Source organism: Tiliqua scincoides, chromosome 3 (assembly GCF_035046505.1).
Source record: "Tiliqua scincoides isolate rTilSci1 chromosome 3, rTilSci1.hap2, whole genome shotgun sequence".
Classification (NCBI taxonomy): Eukaryota; Metazoa; Chordata; class Lepidosauria; order Squamata; family Scincidae; genus Tiliqua; species Tiliqua scincoides.
In genome coordinates, this window is record NC_089823.1 from 97201701 (window position 1) to 97224290 (window position 22590).

Genomic DNA, 22590 nt, shown 5'->3' on the forward strand with positions numbered 1-22590 from the left:
ATGTGTATGGGGTGGCTCTTCATGATTAATACCAAATGGAGAATTCTTCAGCTTTGAATTGTTTCAGTTTTAGAAATTTAAAATCCAATGCAAAATCTTTTTAAAGGAGATGATCATGGATTAATTTAGTGGAAAATCTACCACTTATGATGTCACAAATTTTGAAATAAGCACTGAGCTTAATGCAAAACATATAACAAAGCAAGGCACTATATGCGGGCATATACGTAAAATATTTATTACACGTGTACCTTTTTAGTGTTGGGAAGAACAGTGATGTATTTCTTTCATGTTAGATTCTAGAATGCCATGGACAACTAGTAAGTTCTGTAAATATTGTTTTGAGTATTTTCTTAAGATAATTATTTTTATCAAATTAAATAGTAGCAGATAGGACTTGAATAAAGAGTCTGAAGTTCGTGTAAAGACCAGATGCTTCAGATGGTAGGGAAGAGATGTTAGCATCTTTAGACATTTTAAATAGGAAGCTTTTTCTTATTATAGCACATAATTCTTAATTGTACTGTTTTCCAAATCTTGTTTAGAATATAGATATTTGCAAAGTGATAGTTTATTATTATTAAAATTTGATAATTTAAATTTTATTAAATTATCTTAATAGGAAGTTGCAAAGTTCTCTCTCATCACCTTCTAAGTTAGTAAAATCAGCAGCAGCCACCAGGTTATGTTTGTTATGGGGTATAATTCAATATACTTGTATTGTGCAGCTTGAGAAATGCCAGTGGCCTGACAGCAGCAGATCTTGCATATACCCAGGGCTTCCAGGAATGTGCTCAGTTGCTTTTGAACCTCCAGAACTCTCCATTGAACCATTTCTATAGAAATGGCACCTTAAATGGAGTCCATCAGAATATCAGCCCCAATCCCCTCAGAGGCACAAGTCGAAAAAGATCTTTTGAAGATATGGAGAGTGCTGCAATGAAGAAAGCTAGAACTGAAGGTGAGACATTGGGTTCCTATCACTTTGGCTGATATTAAGAACAGTAAGGCAATCTTAACATTCATCTTAAAAATAACCATGAAGCAGGCTGAATGGAAAACTTACTTCACAGATTACTTTTTTATTCTGTTCTTGATGGTGCATTCTTAATTCAAACTCTTTGAGGGACAACACAGGATTCTTTATAAATGTTATTTTAAAGACTATGACACTTGGAAGTAAGTGTGCTGTTGAAATCACTCAGAGTTAATTCAGGTAAGTGAATTGTTGAGCATAACCCATTAACCCAGGGCTTCTCAAACTAGGGCGTCACCAGCCTGCAGGGCGCTGGACTCTGCCCCCTTAAGGGGCAGAGGCAGGGGCAAGGTAGCGACGTGATCCCCAGGATCGCATCACTAAGGGGGGCGCAGGGACTAGCATGCACTTACCAGTTCCTGCAGCAGCCTCCTGGGGTGCGGGGAGCCCTGCATGACTTTCCACGGGCTCCCCATGTCTTAGAAAATGAAAACGGAGCGATCACACTTCCGGTTTGCAGTCGCAAACCGGAGGCAGAGCACAATTGCTCTGCTTTCACTTTTTGAAGCTTGGGGAGCCCTGCAGAGGGTTCCACAGGGCTCACCACACCCCTGGGAGGCTGCTGCAGGGACTGGTAAGTGCATGCCAGTCTCTACACCCCCCCTGGGGGTGATCCTAGGGATCGTGTTGCTGCCTTCCCCGCTCCCCTGTAAGGACTTACTGCTGTCCTCAAACTCCCTGCAAGTTTGAGAACTGCTGCCTTAACCTGATTAATGCATCACTTAGGTGTTGGCACTGGATTTAAACCAGTTCAGTAGTAGTAATTTGCATGTATATAGTTTTTTTGTGTGCTCAGAAGGCTTCTTGTACAGACAGCCCTTGTTATCTGCAAGGATTCTGTTCCTGGAATCCCTGTGGATAAAGCAATCTGCAGATGATTGGATCTGTAGGTTAGGGCCCCTCCTGGACCATCTAAATATAATGGCTTCCTCAACCCTCAGAATGCCTGTTTCAGGCAAAAAAATGTGACTTCTGGTTTCTCAGGGAAACCGGAAGTGTTGTTTTTATGCCATTATAAAGTATTCTGAGGCCTGGGGAAGCTGCACACGGCTTTCCCAACCCTCAGAACACCCTCTGGACATGACTGGAGTAGACCTCCAGTCACGTTTGGAGAGTCCGGATGCCCCCCCCCCACTGTTTCGGAGCCAATGGGTGACTAAATCCACAGGTACTAAACCCATGGTAATATGGACCCACCTGTACTTTGTCTCAGTAACTATATAAGATAAATGAGTATTATTCTTTTGTTACAGATTTTGGTGGAGGTAGGTGAGAGGGGGTCATTTGTCTAAGTTTGCTTAGTGAGTTAATGGCTGAGTTTAGAGTGAGGGGCCTCCTGGCTCTCAAGTTTCTAAGCTGCAACATTTGTTATCCTACATATAATTTCTTGGAAATAGAATACTTCTTAAGCCAGTGGTTCTCAAATTTTGAGGGAACTTTACTCCCTCAGTAAGTTCTTGCGGGAGAGGGGCTCGGGCAGTGACACGATCCCCAGGATCGCATCGCTGAGGGGGGTGTTTTTCACTTACTTTCAGAAGGCAGGGCTGCTGCAAGCTACAGGAGATGCTGGGAGACCTGTGCAGCCTTGCGCAGCACTCCCTGAGGCTTGGAACGTTCGCTAAAAGCGGCCGCAAAGCACCTCCTGCAAAACTTCCTGATGGTATGACCTGTTCAGTAGTGGAACAGTATTCCTCGAAAGGAGGTACTGTCTATTGTTGGGGATCTTTCCAGTGGCTGGTTAGCTGAATTTTGAAGGGATGTGGTAGTTATGGACTGCCTGCATTGGCAGGGGGTTGATTCTACTATACTGATGTATTCATGTAATTTTTTCCCTGTTAAATGTGAAATACTCACCAATCTAAATATTAATCTTTCTGAACAGGTCAGAGATTTGATGGCTTAATACCAGTGATAAATGGAGGAACTGAAGATGATGCTGACAATATGCATGTTGATAGAGAGTTTGCTGTTATATCAGGTGGGAGTGAAGAGTTTCCTGTTAACCACAACAACAGTCAAATGGTTGAAGATAGCAAACAGAAGAGTGGTTCTGTTGGACCCAAAGAGATTGAAATTTACACAGTTTCTGCGATGCAAACTCCTTGTCGTTGCAAGAATCAATATGCATTTTATCTCTAACTTAATCCTATTGCCGTACCTGAGGTCCTGAAAACTATTGTATCATTAATATAACTATTATAAGACCTTTAATTAGTAATATAAGTTTTGTAGAAGCTATTATGGGGAGCAAAGTGGATTACAAATCTAAATAGGCCACTAACGGCAGTTTAAGTTCAATTAAAGATCTGCCTATCATGTGCCTTGATCATAGTTGACTATACTTGCTTCTTGAAAGAGTACTCCTGTTTTGATGAATGCAGCAATTATGTATTGTAATTAAAAAGAAAAGCTTATTGTACTGCCCTCAATCTTCTGATTAGTTTTGTGGTGTTCCAAATTTAACTCAACAAAAGCTACAAATCATGCTCCAAATTTAGCCGCACTCTCTCTCTCTCTTTCTGTTTCCATGCCTGTGTGTGTGAGAGAGAAAGAGAGAGCACACGCAAAATGTTTGTTTTGGATCTGTTAATGTTTAAGCTGTATTGCTACTGAATTGTGTTTTGGGACTTTGTTGAGTTATCATTTGAAACCCAGTATACCATTAAGGAAACACCATTTGCATTAGTTTGTTAAAGCACTGTCTTTGGTATCTTACCTTCTACCACACGATGATTTTTCTGTCCCTACCTCCCCCCCCCCCCAGTGCTTCAAGGGTTGCTTACAAACATGTCAAAATGTTGCATGTGCAGGACTACTTCACCCTCCTGTGGAGTGAGTGGGGAAACTTGCACTCACTATTGGAGTGAACCAAAACTATGCAAGCACTAACATAAGCACATAGGACTCTGCATCAGCACAGATATGTTTAGCCTCAAGCAGTCTGTAGCTACATTTTTAAAAGGACTTACTGGTACATTATTGCATCTGTAACCTAATGTTCACATTCATTTCTCAGAAAATTACCAGATTGGATTATGTAATCATTACTGTATAAAAGTAAAGTGGGAGGCGAATTCAATGACAATTAATACACATTTATAAATTGGAAAAGTTATTGTGACTTTTTAATGTTACATTACCTTAGTAACTTCAACATATGTGTTGTTCTCACTAGAGATGCATCTGAATTTTAACAAAATACATGAAAAGAATCTTAGAAGAATTTTAATAAGGAGGTAATTACTGTGTTAAGTTTTGCCTGTTCAGGAGGCAGCTCCCTTTATCAGTCATATCGGATAATACTGCACCTCAGTATTTCTTTCAGATTTTGCTATGAAGGATTGTAAGGCTGCAGTCCTTAAAAGTAAGTCCCATTGAACTCTGAGACTTGGTTCTGAGTAGTTCCTGGAAGTAAGTTCCATTGAACTCCGTGAGACTTAATTCTGAATAGATAATTGTAGGATTGAGCTATTAAGTTATCCTAGTGAATTGTTGCCAGTGGGTTGTATCAAAAGAATGTGGGATCTAGAGAAACTGGAAGAGAGCTTTCTGAAGGGGGACTTTCGTTTCTTGCACAAGTGGGGTTCTCCCTACCCATATCATGTGACATCCCATTTCTGAGGGGTCCCAAACAGCTTTTTCATGGATGCAGGAGACTACAGTGAAGAGTAGAGGTGTGGGGGGAAAGTTCTTTCCTGCTAGCTTTTTTCTCCAGTCACATTTTTGGATTCAACCAATTATATTTAATTAATCTTGAAACATATTGAAAAATACTGATTTGATAAATTTATATACCTTTCTCATTTTTCTAGCATATAGGATAGTTTCATTTGGTATGTTGCCACGCAGTGCTGCATTGAGCTCTAAGACAAAGATATTTATTCGCACACAGTCCTCCCAGTCCTCTTGGTTTTGTATGTATCTAAGTCCAGAGGAACCTAGAAATTAAACACAGAATTGCCAAATACAGACCTGCCTTTTTTCTTTTTTGTGAAATCAAATATATTAGCATTCTCTACCACAGCATTAAGTGCCCAATCAGTGTTTATGTTCCACCACTATTTCTAGCCCCATGGCATATCCCCCCCATATGAAAATGTCTGTGGGCAAATTTCTATTATTTCTCTTACTGCAGCGAATAAGAGACTATTGACCTGCTTTTGAATGATATAGTGTATAGAAAATTCTTCGTTATGGTGCTTTGTACATTTTGCAATTTTAGTATAATGGCATTCTTGCAAATGAATTAATACATATACTTGAAGTAACTCTACTTTAAGGAAGAACATGGGATTTATTCCACATTCATAAAAGTTTAATATGAAATTACTAATTATAAGGTATGTTGCATAATCATTCTTGCATTTGCATGAGGCTTTTTGTAATGTCTGCCTACTGTGTACTTATCTAAAATCTAGTAAGGCAAAATTTGACATTGAAAGAACCCTTTGTGGTTAAAAGCCAGCCTACTGACTAATTTTTATTAAACATTTTATAAAACTTTATACTGTAGTTTAGAAACACACCTAATATTTTTTTCTTATTTTTCAAAATACTATTAAATATTCTGTATGCTTTAAATCATTTTAGCTATAACTGTTAGAAATGTACTTTCAGCCCATAAGTGTGCATCTTTATCTGGAAGTAAGTTGTGCCATCTTCTCTGGGGCTTATGCTCAAATAAATGTACATATGATTGTGGTTTTAAAAAAGTAACATTTGTGGCAACTGGTCTTGTTGTTAGTCTTTAAAGACTAATGAATGAATTGTAACATTAGCTTCCAAGTGGGGTCAAATGAAAGATTGACTTGTAGAAGGTCTAAGCTGAGTTTGTCTTCAGCTTAGGCCATTTACATTTCATTTTTACATTTGACTCTTTTTTTTGTCTCATTATTCAGTTACACTGGCCTACTGTGAGGATTTCATTTGGTGGACTATAGCCCACAAAAGCGTATGCTACAGTATATTAGTGGGTCATATCCATTGTAACACGTCTACGAACTCAAGGTCCCTCCATGAAGAGAAAGATTGTTAAACTTACTCAGAAGGTCCGGTACCCTTTGTGAAAGTGAAACGCACCCCTTGGGTTCTTGGATGTATCCTGAGTAACAGAAGTATTACTCTGACTGTTATCCAGTATATATATTTGATCATTAGGTATCAGTTTATTTTGTAAACACTTTCCAGCATTCATTAAGCTCAAATGAGCATTGATATTTTTATAAAACTCTCAGTTAAAATATAGTATAGTGGAGATGACTTACTTTGATTGAGTCAATTTGTGGTGACAGGTCTGTTTCTTAACGCAGATATGAATTGCAGTAACTCCATATTGGGTGCATTGAAAAACGGATATATCCTCAATGGACATTTGGACCCCACCTCCCCATCTCAGCTCAATGGAATGAGTGCCAGGCATGAAGAATGTCTATCATTGATTGTACCTAATGATGTAGCATCTGCTAATAAACATACAGTTAACAGTTGTAATGGTGTTGAGGAAACAGAAAAAGTGATAAACAATCCTGATATGTGTGGTTCTTTGCATCTGAATGGCAGCCCAAGTAGCTTTGTGACCAGCAGGCCCCCATGGCTGGAGGACCTTGGAGATACATTGCACTATGGACATTATCATGGTTTTGGGGATACTGCTGAAAGTATTCCTGAACTTAGCAGTGTAATTGAGCATTCCGATTCTATTAAAGTTGCACAGAAATATGATAATACTGTCTTGGGCACAATGCATCTTTATCATGGTTCTTAAGCTAATGGATATACATTTTGGAAAACTGCTGCTAAATGATTTAATATTGGTGGAGGGAGGTACCATCTGAAGGATGCAGCAAATGACAGTTTAGGCTTTAAGAGATTTTGCCCCTTGACAGCCTTATGCTTCTAGTTGCATGCACAAGATTATTTAGTTTATAGGAATAGGTGCTTTTACAATGGAATGTTTGGTCTTTTTTTATGACAAGTTCTAGTTTTGTACTTTTTTATTTCTAAACTGTTAACACCCTGATTTAGAAATTTTGTTGTCACTTTCACTGAGTTCTTATACTACATTTCGTGAGAAGTTTGTTTTTTGATAATAGCTAAATACAAATTCTCTGATTAAGATTTTCTGTTGAGGCTATGGTAAGCAATATCCATGCCAGCTATGACTATGCAAGAAGTGAGTGGTGACAGTAAAAATATTTGGCAAATCTGCTCAGAAAGAAGTGAATTTCCTTCTAAATTGTTTATAAACTGCTTAAAACACGATGGTGATTGGATAATACTGTCAATGTTTCATTTTTTATTATGTGGCATTATGTCCTTTTTTTAAAAAGAAAGCTTTTTGTATTACAGAATTGGGGAAATTGTGATTCCCAATGCACAGTTGAAAGAAGACATGTTCTCTCTTTTTTTTGCCTCTCTAAAAGTTATGCATGATATTTTACCATAGCTCACAGAATGGCATGGTAGCACACTGTTTTATGGTGTATGTGAATTACAAAAACTGTTGCTTGTTGAAATGTTGTCTGGTCAATATATTTCAGCTTTAAGTTCTGCTATGCATATAGTCTGTGTGTGTGTTGTTTTTTTAAAAAAAACACATTGCTTTTGAAATTTTATTGTTCTGTCTATCCAGCCAAAGGTTAGGGGCTAGTGGTTCTGTTTTTTTTTTTTTTTTTAAGCCAAATTCAGTGGGAATATATTTGAAAATTGAATAGATTGTATGTCCAGAATATGTACACATGCACTACAAAAGCTTTGTAATATTACTACTTTTGTGATTTTTGGGGGGTAAAATTTTAAGATGAAAAAAATGTTGAACTAAAAGTGAACTGGTTGTGTATTTAACTTGCTTCTCTTTTTTCTTTCTAAAGGGACCGTTTACAAATTGAATTTAAAAAAAACAATAAATTCCATCTTGCTTTACACTTTAGTATTTTTGTGCAGCTGTGATGCTGTTGTGTTTGTTGCTTGGGTCCAAAATGCTTCTTAATAGAGTATTTTTTTTCTTTCATAATAAGAAATTAAAAGAAGGCATGTGCTTGTTTTGTTTTATAGTTGGAGAAATACTGATAGTTGCAAGAACTAGTTCATTTTATAGAAATATAAATGAATCCTGCCTTTCGATCATGGAAGTCTTGTCATTTTGCTTTCATGCGCATTTCACCCGTAAACAAATTTCTTCTAGTAAGAAGTGGTAGGTCGCAAAGTGGTGGGTCGCGACCCACCATTGGAACTGAAAAGGGTCACTGCATTTAAGGGGAATGATGCAGAAATGAGCGTCTCAAGGTCACTACAGCGATTGCAGCACCGCAGGCACCCAGCAGCATTTAAACATACCTGAGGAGAATGTGCAGCCTCCCCTCCGCTGCAGTGGGCTCCAGCCTGCAGTCAGAGCCCACTTCTAGTTTTGGAAACTGCGCTTCAGCGATCTAACTGCAGATTGGAGCCCATTGCAGCTGATGAAGGCTCGTGTAGGGGGCTGTGAGCCTTCAGGAGGTCGCACAGTTATGTTTAAAAGCTGCTGGGCACCCATGGTGCTGTGATTGCTATAGTGCTGTTGGGAAATCGCCCCATCCCAGTCCCTGTCCCTGTAAGCACTTACCCCCAGTTCTCAGACTCCCAGAAAGTTTGAGAACCACTGTTCTAGTAGAAGTTAGTTTGTATATTTCATATTCCATCCCCAGATTTCCCCCAGATCTTGGCAATTGGTACCCAAATACATAGGATTGTGTGTACTGTTACTTTCATGTTAAGAAAAAAATTAGAAACTATGCCCCCGTTCTAGAAACAAATCCTGTTAGTCAAATGTTGTTTGGGACAATGAAGGACAAAACTGAAATAAAATGGAATGAGAAGAGTGTAGAGCTAAGTAGGGCCTTAAAGTGAAAAACTAGAATAAAAAAAAAGTAAAAATGTATATGTATTCAATTTTAGTAGACTTTAAAAACTACTTTGAATTTCTTTTTTGAGTACTATTCTTAAAATTGCTGTTGTATTCTATTTTGAATCATTTGCTGTAAGCTTCAAAGTTCAGTTTATTGGAAAATACATTTCTGTAGCACCATTCATGTGCTTGACTCTTTATTGCACAATTCTGTATGAAGGAAAAAATTATATTACACTGGGTGCTATTTGTGGTTCTGTGAAAGTTTGCTTTAATGAAGTACATGAAGTGCAGAAAATGTGATAGTTCCCAAAATAGCCAGGTTTCCATTCTTGGCTAAGGAACCCAAAGAATGCATAAAAGCAGAGAACAAAACCTATGCATTGTGTGTGTGTGTGTGTGTGTGTGTGTGTGTGTGTGTGTGTGTGTGTGTGTGTGTGTGTGTGTGTGTGTGTGTGTGTGTGTGTGTGTGTGTGTGTGTGTTTTGTTGCTGTTTTTCCCATTATAATGTAAGGTTTAAATGTAGACTTACTTTTTATTGTAGAATGAATGAAAACATGGAATGAAATTAAAAATATGGATAGCCAACCAGTGTGTTCCAGCACTTGAAGCAAGACAAGGTTGAGAGATTAGTGATAACACTGAACTGCAGGTCTCTCCTGCAGGCGGTTCGGCACCCTCTCTGATGGTCCACAAGGGGGGAACTCACTCAGCAAGATGCTGGAAGGGATAGAAGGCAAACTTTTTTCCCCTTGAACCTTGAGGACCACTTCTCAGAGTCTTGTGATCATAGGTTGGGAACCAGTGCTTTAGATCTAGATTAGGAGTGTCAAACTCAATTCATACAGCAGGCCAAATAGTATTAATGGTAGCTGCTGAGGGCCAGAAGTGATGTTGTTAAGCTGGTCATGACCAGAAATAAGCATTTTTTTTTCTCACATAGGAGTTTATTAGCTGGAAATGACAAAAATATATATATAAACCTTGATCATATTTCCAAAATATGGGAGAGCCAAATACAGGTGTGCCCCACTTAACGATGGGGATATGTTCACCAATCCCTTTTGTTATGCAGTTAGGTCATAAGTAATAATTCTGCCCAATCTGAATGTGCCTTTATGTCAACAGACACCCCCTGCCAGACACTAGCTGGCTGCACAGGCTACTGGAGGTAGATTGCCTCTTTGCATTAAGAGCCTCTTTGTTGTGTAAACAGACACTCTGCTGCAGGCTATGGGAGACCTGACTACCTCATCAAAAGCCTCTGTTGTACTTTGACCATTTTTGTATATGTGGTCTGTTGTTAAGCAGAAGGTCATTAACTGCCTATAATTACACAGGACTTCCTTTTAGCAGCCCACTTCTGCTGAAGCATCACTTCACAGTTCAACAGTGACACCACAGCAAAAGTGGTGCTGCTGAAAGGGTGGCCTGTCTGATAATTGGGCTCCCTCAGCATCTTTGCAGCTTTTCCCTTTCTCACCCCTCTGGGTCTGCCTCTTCCTACTGTTCCTTGCCTTCTGGGGCCTTCTCAGCGCCTCAGCAGTGCTACTGAAAGGGTGGCGCTAGGAGAGCCCAATTATCATGCAGATCTTCCTCAGTACCAACCTTTCAACAGTACTGATTCTACCAATGCATCACTTTGTAGCTAAGTAGATGAGTGTGGTGCTGGGAGAGCCCAGTTATCACAGGGGCTAGATAGAAAGCTTCTGGGGGCCAAATCCAGCCTGCAGACTTTGATATTCCTGCTCTAAAGTCTACAGGAGCATGTTAAAGAATGAATAATTACCATAGCATTGGAGCAGCATAATGCGAGTGAATTCTGCGTTGCTGTAGTATAATTGCAAACATTGTTGGGACACTGTTAGTTCCCTGAATATATGTGTAGAAACCCTTAACATTTAGGCCTGCTTCATCCCTGTCTCTGTTAATAGAGCCCATAACCCTTTGTAGACTACCCTTGGAAGACAGGTGGGCTGCATGTGTGATAAATAGGTGTTAATGTAGTCATAGGAAGGTGGTTATCCCTCTCCCCATGTTTCACATTACATGTGATTATTCATCAGGAGCACCATATCTCTGATTAGTATGGCATATAAATGCTTTGCATTATTTTCTAGTCTAAACTTGACCATATCCAAGATCAGGCCTTTGGATCTCTTACATACATGCTTGCCTGAAACACGGCTCCTAGAAAGCAGCTGCTTTAGAACATACATTGTAAAGACAAACAGCAGAATGAGAGTAGACAGACACTTATAGCAAGCAGTAAAATTTCTGACCCTACATCAGTTTCCCAGTGGAAGAATGTGGGCCCTATAGCCTGATCAAGTCCCACAAATCCCTCTGTCCAATTTCAAAACTGCAACAGCAAAAAAGTTTCTGCCCCTCCAATTATCTGAAGATTACCTCAGTTCAAAGGCAGAGATTTCCAGTCACCAAGGACCACTGATGCTCTTGGATAAGCATTTGTTAAGCAGAACCATAGTGATAGGCTCATGCCCAGGAATCAAAGCAGCCAAAATTGTAATACTGCCTCTTCTTTTTTCCACCCTCTGTGTCTTTTCTTTCATTCCAACTTAGAACATAAACAGTATGCAAGGCTACAATCTACTTACACTAACGCCCCAATCCTATTGTAGTGGTGCGCTGGTGCAGCTGCTGCAAACACCTCAAAGCACATTTGCAATAGGGAGCACTGGCAGAAAGGCCTGCTCCATTCTGTCACTGCTAAATCTAGATGCTACACCAAATGGAGCAGGTAAGGTACCGCCAGGCAATACAGGGGTGGAGGATGGATGTAATGGAGTGGTGTTTTAGGGCAAGGGAGAGCAGGTAGGTGGTGGTTTAAGCCTGGGAGGGAGTGGAGATGGCAGAGGAGGCTGCCACTGTATCCTAACTCCCTTCCCAGGCCTGAAAGCTTTACATGGTGCCTTTTGGACTTGTGTCAGCAATTTTGCCGGCGCAAATCTAAGTAGCCTCATTGGGCAGGCTGGAGCTTGTAAGACCTCCGGTCTGCTCAATTTCAGCCTTGAATATGGTGTGGGCCATGTGGCCCCACTGTGCTGAATAGGATTGGTCTGTAATTTGAATTAAGTCCCAGGAACTTGTTTGGACATGCTTTGGGTAGACATGCATATGATTCAGCTACATGTATCTGAACATTTAGAGGGACGTATGCCCAGTTCGTGCTCCTAAAATGCTTTTTTTATTTTAAGAAATGTATACCCTGCCTTTCCCATGCCGAAGCAAATGTAAGGTGGCTTACTAAGCTTTTTAATCAAGTACAAAGTATATCATGCAGAGTGCCCCTGTGGACAGAGCCACCTAGAAGAACTTATGTGTGTTAGAAGACAGCGTGACCGCCTTGATAAGCAGTCACAATTCAAGAAAGCATGATGGCATATTGTTAGGCACCTTCCTCAGTTAAGTCCTTGCCAGGAAGTGAAATCTGTCCATGTGGTTGTGCTTGTTCACATGTTACTTCCCCCAGGGCTGCAGCCTGCAACTATGGGACTCCTGAAAGGGAGGATTCTAGAACTTGCAGGCTGGACCTTAGGATACCATGATTCAAAATCCAGAAGATGAAAACAAGTGAAAAGGTTGCATCAGCAAGTTAAAAATTCAATCTCCAAAATAGCATTAAACTAGTGAAATACACACCACCATACAGCTCCCCCCACAATTTATGGCTGGTTCGGCTGTGTTTACAGTATGTCATTAGAACAGTGGTTCTCACACATTTAGCACCGGGACCCACTTTTTAGAATGAGAATCTGTTAGGACCCACCAGAAGTGATGTCATGACCAGAAGCAACATCATCAAGCAGGAAAATTTTCAACCATCCTAGGTTGCAATCCTACCCACACTTACCCAGGAGTAAGGTCCATTTACTAACACTGTTAAAAGCATATGCATAGGAGAATGTTAAAAGTACAGGTTCTTCACATTTCCCCAAAAGCAGTTACATCCCATGGGAGCATCAAGTCTAATATAGTATTAAAAATAAAACATTGAAATGAATAGGGACCCACCTAGTGGGTCCCAACCCACAGTTTGAGAAACACTCCATTAGACAGTTCTTCCTAACTACACTCCCATCTAGTGGAAATCAGGCGTAAGGGCCACTCCAAGTTTTTGTACTGCCAATATTTAACATCCAATATTTAACAGACCAATCCACGTGATCAGGAACAAATGGTGCCTTGAGCAGTTTGACTTTTAGGAGGATATTTTAGTGCAAGTACTGATCCAGTATCAATACTGGGATAATCTTCCTCTACGTAATGGAAGGAGTAGCCTTGCAACAGGGTTACAGCGCCATTATTTTTAACCACTTTAAAAGGGCAGTGAGACCTAGATGCTGGCCCTGGCAGGAGATGAGTAGTGTGTCACTGAGGCCACCTACTGGGGAAGTGCAGAACAACTGAGAACGCACGCCTTAAAAAAGATATCTGGGGGAGGGTGGTTCACCAAATAGCGCAGGCATGGGATAGTTCTATCACAGTGTTTCTCTATGTTTGCCCCCTGCTGTACCACTTCACATTGTCCACCTATTGGAAGTACCACTGGAAATAACTGGCAATGATGTCTTCACCAGTTACTTCCAGAGTGGGAGGCCAGGTGCCACGCAACAAACACTGGTAAGAGGCTCAGGGCGGATGGGAGGGTTTTTTTGAGAGTGCAAAAAGCACACACTGGAGCTCCGTGTGCTGGGCCAAGCCTCCTACCGCTGCTTGTTGCACTGTGTTGCTGGTCTTGCTGCCAGGCAGCAGGGGTCTGGGGGCCCCATGAGTACCACTGGATGCCATCACAAGTACCACCAGTGGTACGAGTACCACTGGTTGAAAAACACTGCTCTATCATTTATCACTAACTTTATCCAAGGAGATAACCAACAAATGGCTGTGAAGGTGCTATTTCACAGTTCAGTGAAAAAAGGAGACAACAGTGACGATGAAAGCCTGTTCTTGGATTTATTCAAAGTAAAATTGTAAGACCAAATAGTATTCATGAGTCATTGTGCCCACCCACCTTAGAGAATCTGCCACAGATTTGCACGCTCCAGTGAGGCAAATGACACTGAGGAAGATTCTGTGGATGATATGCCAAGTCTCCGACTGCCATGGCCTGCTCACAGACAGCATAAGTTGCTCTGCCTTCCTGTTTGCTGACAGAGAACTTCCACTGGAGGGGCCTACACAGATAAGTACTCAAAAATCAATTATTGGGAAGCATCCTTCAGAATCTCAGGGCCCAATCCTATCCAACTTTCCAGCATGGATGCAGTGCAGTGCAGCCCACAGGTAAGGGAACAAACATTCCCTTACATTGAGGAGACCTCTCTGACTGCCTCCCCCACTGCAGGACGCAGCACGTGCCCCATTGGCGCAGCTGCATCACCACTGGAAAGTTGGATAGGCTTGGGCCCTCAGCTTTGATGCAAAGAAATGTGCGTCTGTGGCCTTCATGCTTGAAATGCCTGGCAATGCCTGATCATAGTCTCAGAAGTTGGAAGATACATTTCCCAGTGGTAGCAGGGTAGCGGTAGTGTTCAGTCCTTCTCATAGTCTCTTGCCCTTGATTGTGACTAATAAAACTGAAAGGGTGCAAAAATACCGTAGTTAAAATTGAACAGATTGTGCAAAATAAGAGCACCCATGTTCTGGGGTAAGCCCTGCCATAGGTCTCCCACCCCCTACCCACTAATGGCACACTGAGTGTTAGCACTGCCACTGATACTGAGGGCTCTGGGGGAAGCTCAGCCAGGTGGTTCTCTGATATGCATAGACCCTTGGCCATTGCCTGACTGGGTTGACACTGATGCCACCACCCCTGTGTGCATATTATGGCTTATAGTAACTGTGGAAAACTGAAACGTGGAGACAGAAGCAGCTGGGGCACTAAAAGAAAGAAAATTCAGGATCCCCAATAATTGTGTGTTTGCCTGAGTAAAAGTTAGAAGCAAATGGAACACTTCAAACAAAATACATTACTTCAGAGGGAACTGTAATTGAAACAAAGAGAGAGGTGTGCACTTGGAATAAATTTATTTGCTACCTTGCAAGAGCTGTAATTGAAAAGAAGAGAAACTTGTTGAGTGGAGCATTTGAAATTGACTTCTGTGAGAGGCACTGTGCTGGAATAAATTTCCTGGCTGATCTGCAGAGCTGAGCTTTTGAAACATCCAACCAATGGACTTGGAAGTAGTCTGCCCTAGACAGCCAAGCTTCACATACTGCAGCAGTCTGACTTGAAGTCACCCAGTGGAACTGCCTGTCTTTTGATAAATGACCTCATAATATTGTGCTCAGGACCAATCTATCTAATTGTGAGTTCCCAACATGGTATCGGTGCCGTGCTCTGATTCCAGATTACATCGCTCTCTCTCAGCATGTAATTCACAAACACACTTTACCAACGTTCTGTCACACTTTAGCATGAGTAAAGTCTTGTGAGATGTCCTCTGACATGTGGAAAGAGGCAGGATTGTGCCCTCTGCACAGCCAGTGAAAGGTCTGAAAGGAGCAGTGTTGGGAACTCAAGTCAGGTGACTTGGACTCAAGTCACAAAAATGCACGTTTTTCAGTGACTCTGTGACTCGTGAGCCATGCCCGTGGAAGACTGAAAAAAGACTCAAGTCAGGGCCGCCTGACTCAGCCCCATGGTTTTCCCCACGTGAAAAAGGTGGGGCCAGTGAGCAGCAGGGAGTTCCAGCCGGGAGGCAGGGAAGGGTTAATAAATCGGGCAGGGGAAGGCAAGTGAGCTCTTTTCCCCACATCTCTGATAGAAAGGAAGGAACCAATGATCATTGGACAAAGGATGGGCATTCAGATATTTTTACTGGCTGAGGGAGAGCAGGAGGAGGAGGAGCCCAAGGAGTTTCTTGCCTTACAATTGGCTGCAGAAGCCCAGGGAGGTGGGAGAAAACTCTTTTCCCTGTTTCTGCTTTCCAATCTTATGGCTTCTTGGCTCTGTTGTTACTTGGGGGAGCAACCCTCACTGAATGACCAGCTAAAGTGGAACTACTTCTGAATAGGGCTGCAAGGATTGGGTTGTCCTGATAAGCCTTCCAGCTGCTGTTCGTGACCCTCCCCCTCGCCACTTCTGTCTTGGCTCTCACACAGTCCCTCCCACCCCTCCTGCCCTCTTCACAGATAGGCAGGGACAGCAGGGGAGTGTTCAAAAAGAACTCCAACACACAAACACACACACACCCCTCAGCAGCAGGCCTGTTTTTCCCACAATGTGCTCTTTAAAGGAGGGAGGGACTTGACTCGAGTCCATTAAAGTGACTAAAGGGTGACCTGGAAAGTGTCTGTTAGGACTCTTTTTGAGTCAAGTTGTAGGAGGTGGTGACTCTAGACTCAACTAAAGTCAACCCACGCTGGGTTTTCCCAACACTGGAAAGGAGCCTCTGCATGTGGACAGCTTGCACTGTTTGGAACACTGCATCGGCCACCTCAAATTTTATTTACTTGTAAACATCAAAGTGGTTTCTTGTGCTTGAGATATACACCATCATGTAGGAGATATATATATATATATATATATATATATATATATATATATATATATATATATATATATATATATATATATAGTTTAAAAATGGATAATTTTGAAAATTAACAGTTTGTGATAGTTAGCATTTTGTATCGTACCGTGTTAACACATTTCAGAAACAACATATTTAACAGGAGTTAAGAAATAACCCGTTAAGAAATATTTGTTTGATTTGAATAATTACTCCTATACAATCCATCCAGACAGGTAATATTACTAGATTCACAACTAGCCCATTCATTATTATGGTACACTTTAATTCAAGGTGTATTGCAACAATTTTAATAACACCATGCTTGATTTAAAGCTAACACATAGTTAAACATTAATAATAAAATGTGTTTGATGCCCTATTTGGCACAAGAAGTAACACCTCCTGTACAATAATAAAGAACAATCTGGGATTCCTTTTGCATACTTCTAATTAAAATAAATTATTATCACTGAAATAGTTCTTATACTTAATCACTACTGAAATTATGGTGTCGTAGAGAAAAATTACAGTCCTGGACTTAAGGTGTTTACAGGAGTGACAGGTATAACAAGGAAATCACAATGGTTGCATTTCAACACAAAGCAATGGAAACAACAGCATTCATGTCAGTGTAGTGCTTAGAACAGGGATGTCACATATACGGCCTGTGGGCTGGATATGGCCTGCAGAAGTGCTTTATCCAGCTACCAAGATCATTAGACTCTCCCAGTGCAGCCCTTTCAGCAGTGCTGCTTCTGCCAAGTCTCTGGGAGGAAGAAGGCCTCAGAAAGCAAGGAACACTACGGGGAAAGGGGCAGACCAAGAGGGGTGAAACTGGGGGATACTGCCAAGGTTCTGAGAGCACCCAATGATCACATGGGCTGGCCTTTCAGCAGCACCACTTTGCAGAACACCTCTCAGCTGCTGAGTTATGAAGTGACACCTCAGCAGAAGCTGCACTACTGAAAGAGCAGCCCACTTGATAATCGAGCTCTCCTATGTCTTGAAAGCACGATCAAGAGTTGCATATTTTCTCTTCAGTCATTTGCAGCTAATGAGTTCCTACCTGAGAACAAAGTACTTACTTCTGGCCATCATCTGCTTAATGACATCACTTCCGACCCTCAGCAGGCACCATGCTATTTGGCAGCCCTGGTTTAGACACTGACTTTATTTTAATTACATTCTGGTTTAAACCTTGGAGGTATAACATGCTGATCGTCAGACAATTGTTAGACTTGGGTAAAGAAGAGCCTGAACTGAAATTCAAGGGCCAAACACATTTAAGGAACAGGAGTATGTCATTGGAGTTTATGCAGTTTTCCAGGTCAGACTTTCTGTAGACCATGGGTATTCTTTTATTACTCTACACCACATAGAAAGGCTTGTTTGTTTGAGCCGTTGAATGAGCTTCACCAATCTTGTTCTTTGGCAAGCAAGCAAGTCTGACATTAAGTACCTTACCTATGGCATACTGCTATAAAGCTCAGATTATGAGTTACGGTCCAATTCTATTCCCCTCCAGCCCAGAGCATGCAGCACTGCTGACAGAGCACACACTGCATGCTATGGGGTGAGTGTGACCAGATGGCCTAGGAGAGGTAAGTAAAAAAAGGGTGTACTTACCTCTCCATACACTACCTGGCCTCCAATGCGTCTCCTCAGACCTGCGCCTCCTCTTTTGCTGGCATACAACCTGGGGGCAGGTCCTGGGGGCAGGACCAGGCCAGGAAAAGGGGATAGAACCTAAGCATGTTCTGCTGCCACTGAGATACGTCCTCTCCCACCTCTGAACCACCCCCATTTGGTCTGCTTTCTGCCCAGAAGCTCCCTGGAACCATTCCTTCCACCTTATTTGCAGTACTGCACTAGGATTTACAGCAGCGGATTGCAATCAGATTGGGCTGTCTATTTTGTAGGATTTTGGGGGAGGGGAGGTTGAATATTTTATTGAAATCTATAGAAAGAAAGGTGAACCAAACTACCTCTTATCTTTATAGCTATTGTCTCTTTACAGTTTGTTATTCAGAAGTTTGTCCCTAAAGGGCCCTGATAGAAAGGAAGAAAGAGACAGAGGAGGATGAGGAAGTGGGAAGTGAATGGAGGAAAGAGAAAGGAAGGAGAAGCTGTAACCTTTTGAGCTTGAGAATAAAGAATCAGCTTGATGGAGTCCAAGCCTTGCCTGCTGGATTCTTCCCATCAGGATTAGGACAATTTTCAAAATGCCCTTACAGAAACAAATATAACTTCTCCTTAGCAGGGATAGTATATGCCCCCATGCTGCCTGAATCCCCCAAACCCCACTTCTGCATGCATGCTCCTGAGCATCTGCACTCCCCTGATGGCTGCAGTGGAGAGTGGGCAGGGGTGCCTCATCCCCCTTTCCTTATTAAGAGCACAGCGTGCAGCCTCCTGGCTCCATGCCATTCTGTTTGAAATGAACAAGAGCAGCATATGCTAGGAATCCATTTCAGACAGCAGTGGCACATCATGCTCTTTGTAAGTAAAGAGAAGAGGGCAGGTTTCAAATCATCTGTCTCTGCCCAGTTGGTGCTTTGTGAGAACCAAGTAGGCAAGGTTGAGCAATACAGAGCCACAGCAAGTTTTTTTTCCTTCCCCCTTCTTGTTCTCCTAGCTCAGGGAGGAGAAGGAGGCTGCCACTGCTGTGATCTGCTACAAACTTGCTCCCAGCAAGCTGAAAGGGAATTGGAGCACCCAGTGAAGCAGCAGGCTGGAGAGAACAGCAGACAGATGGACAAGGGGCTCATCCACTTGTTATCCCTTCAAAAATGCCCAAGGGTGCCACTCTACCCAACCATTTCAGGTTGCTTCATGGCGAGACCGGCCTGCTCCTTAGGCATTACTGGTTATTATGGCTGGTTGTCATGTTATTCTGGTTGGAAGAGGAGAAAGGTGAAACAATCCTACACAAGCATCCTGCATCTTTGGGGGCAATATAGCCAGTTAGCTAGCTGGAGGGGTTACCTATCTTTTTTTCTTGTTCAGTAAGTTTCCTTTCATCTGCAAATTGCTGCTCTCAAGCTGATTTCCTTCTGCCTCTCAAGATCCTCAGCTAGATAGACCCCCCCCCGCCAGCCCTATTTGTGCATATCTACTCACAAAAATATGTTTAATGTGACTCAATGGAATTTATTCCCAGGGAAGTGTGCATAGAATTTCAGCCTCACTGTCCTATCCAATTATGTAACTTTTTCAATTAAGTTTCCCCCCCCCCTTTCTTTATAACCATAAGCCTGGCAGCAATCTTAACAGACATCTCCCAAAACACACTGTGTAAATACACTGTGTAAACACACTGTGCCAACAGTTCTTTGGATCTTAGAATTAGTTTTTCTACTTGCAGGTTGCTTTTTATGAGCAGTATGAAGCACAGCACAAGAGGTGATATATAGTCATTACCTTTGTAGAAGGAAAAAAAGTACTCTGGAAAAGATGCAAAATGCAGAAAAATGCCACTGGGGAAAGAAGATGTCAGATGTTATGGAACAGCAGAGGCAGAATGACAAAGATTATGTAAAACAACACACACAAACACACACACACAGAGGCATGCATCAGTTAACAATGGGGATACATTCCCTGAAGTCTGTTGGTAAGTGACGATGTTATTATATGCTGTGGGCAGCATGATGTCCTGCTGCCACTGCTGTGCACCTGAAAGTGCTGGCTGCTCTGGTGGCCAGATATCACCCCAGCAGACCTTGCGTGGTGTCAGCTGGGGTCATATCTGGCTGGCAGAGCAGCCAGCACTTTCAGGTGCACGAATGGCTGCGGTGGGGCAGCAGTGCGCATTAGGGAATGGCTTTCCCTGCATCTCCAGGAGCTCCCAGTGTGTGTAACAGTTTAGTGCACTCTCAGATGGGCTTATTTGGGTATGGTCACTCCATAGGGACTGTTGTATGTGCAGTCAGTTGCTGGTCAAAAGGTTGTTAGCCAATGCATACCCGAGTGTGTGTGTGGTAGTGGGCTTCTGAAAACTGGAAGTGGCTTATGGAAGCTTCTGAGGGCTATTCTGAGACCTGCAGACTACTGTAGAGTGGGTCACCAGGCCAGGGAGGCCTGTGGAGGCTCCAGTAAGTAATGGGGCTTCTGGAGTGGTTCCTATTTGGAGCCAAACCAGCACAAGGGTGGGCAGGAGAGCCCAAATCGCAACCCACTGTACTTGGGTTTATGACCCACCTATGGGTCACAACCCACACTTTGGGAAGTACTGCATTAGCAGCTGTTTCAATTTGACTCCACTGAACATTAAGAATATTTATAATCTAATTTGTGCAAAATGTCAAAATAGTAATTTCCAATGGACTGATTTTCTTCAGATCTGGTGGGATTGTTCTTATTTAAACTCTTCCTCGATGAAAGTGGAGAAAGTTATACAAGTTAACAGGCTACTATGTATATGCTTTTAACAATGATAGTAAATGGGACTTACTCCTGGGTACGTGTGGCTAGGATTGCAGCCTAGGATTGTTAAAAATTTCCCTGCTTGATGATGTCACTTCCGATCATGACATCACTTCTGGTGGGTCCCGACAGATTGTCATTCTAAAAAGTGGGTCCGAATGCTAAATGTGTGAGAACCACTGCTATAATCTTAGAGCAGGTCCTATTGAATTCAATGGATTTTACACATGCTTGGGTTAGGGCTAAAAGAATGGTTAGAGGCACATTTAAGATGAAACTCTGTAAGTATTTTCCAGTTCAAATGTTCTTTGTATGATCATGCCAATAACATTATGATAACTAATATTTAAATCTCCTTAACACTTTTGTGAAGCTTTAAATTGTATTTTATCTTTTTTTCTGTCCTAGTGCTTTAATGGGTGATTACTTGCTTCTCTTCAAAAAGAGAAACTGAATTTCAGGCATGATGGTGTTTGATAAATTGCTGTGCACTTATGCCTAACAGTTTCAACGATAGGCATGACAATTTAAAAATTAACTTAAAACCAAATTTCTAAGCTAAGCAATGGAAATCAGACTGCAAATCAGATTGTCTAACACATAAAATTTGTTTATGTGTTTTCCTTTTGTGGGCAACAAAACCCAAAAGCTCCATCTCATGGGATAGAAAGCGGGGAGCAGACAATCAAAGTGGCATCAAACACCTCTCCTTCGCATTATGGAACACAGTATTGCACTATTCATCAGCGCAGAGGCACAACCAGAAACCATACATCAGATCAAACACTTCTTAAACCCATTCCAAGGCAGCAAAACTGCACATCAGTAGTGCCTTCCTGACACTCAGAAACAGCATACGCAAGCAAAAAACCTTGAAATCTAAGCATGTAGAGACGGGCCTGAGCAAAATAAAATAATGGGTCTACATGATATAATTGACTAGTGTGCTTATGAAGCACCAATAATGCCATCTCCATAGACAAGCCCAGCCTTCCAAGAAGCTGACAGAAGGTTGTCAAATGGGGTGGGGGGGAGCAAACTGGCAAGCACTTCCCCACACCCCACATTGTCTCCCACCCCTTCCAACCCAATGCTGATGGAGTTACACCAGTCAGCATTCTGATCAGATATGATCCAGGCAACAGCAACTGCTTTCTTCTTCCTCCAGTACAGAGGAAAGAAGCTGCACTGAGAGCAGCTGGAGAGAAGGGGACAGACCCAGGCTTCCTGTCCTCTACTTAGCTACTCAGGGTTGAGTGTGTGTGGGGGTGGATGTGCATAAAATTTATTTCTTTTTTTACTTACTTATTGTTAGGCAGGACAGCAAGTATGGGCTGACTTAAATGCCACCTGAGCACCCACTGGGCCTGTCCCTGGGCAAGATCTCAGAGGTAAGTCTTGTTCAACAAAGATCCTGCTTCTGCTTGCAGTTGCCACTTAATTAGCAGTTTCCTCTTTCTTCTTTTCTTTTGAAGTGGCTAATTAGTTGTTTCCTGTTCACTTGTTGTGGTTGCCATGTTACTGAACTGCCCTTAGTGTGTCAGTTCCTGTTCCTTAGAGGTGGAGGCTTTAATTAGAGGTGGAGAAGAGGGCAGAGGTCTCCTCAAGGTAAACAAACTTTCATTCCCTTACTTTGGGTCAGTTTCCATTACCCCAGTGCAATTCCTTGGGTCTCTGCTAGCCATTTTGTTGGTACAGAATTAAGG

At 41.9% G+C, this 22590-nt stretch overlaps 1 protein-coding gene across 1 annotated transcript in view; it reads left to right on the forward strand.

The window, feature by feature from the left end:
• ANKRD10 (ankyrin repeat domain 10) overlaps positions 1–7964 on the forward strand; it is a 36551-nt gene extending 28587 nt beyond the window's left edge. The window contains exons 4-6 of the mRNA XM_066619494.1: positions 729–961; positions 2919–3014; positions 6346–7964. Of these exons, the coding sequence (XP_066475591.1) occupies positions 729–961; positions 2919–3014; positions 6346–6800 (784 nt within the window). The 3' untranslated portion in view covers positions 6801–7964. The remainder of the gene's footprint in view (positions 1–728; positions 962–2918; positions 3015–6345) is intronic.
• Positions 7965–22590: the final 14626 nt, after the last annotated feature.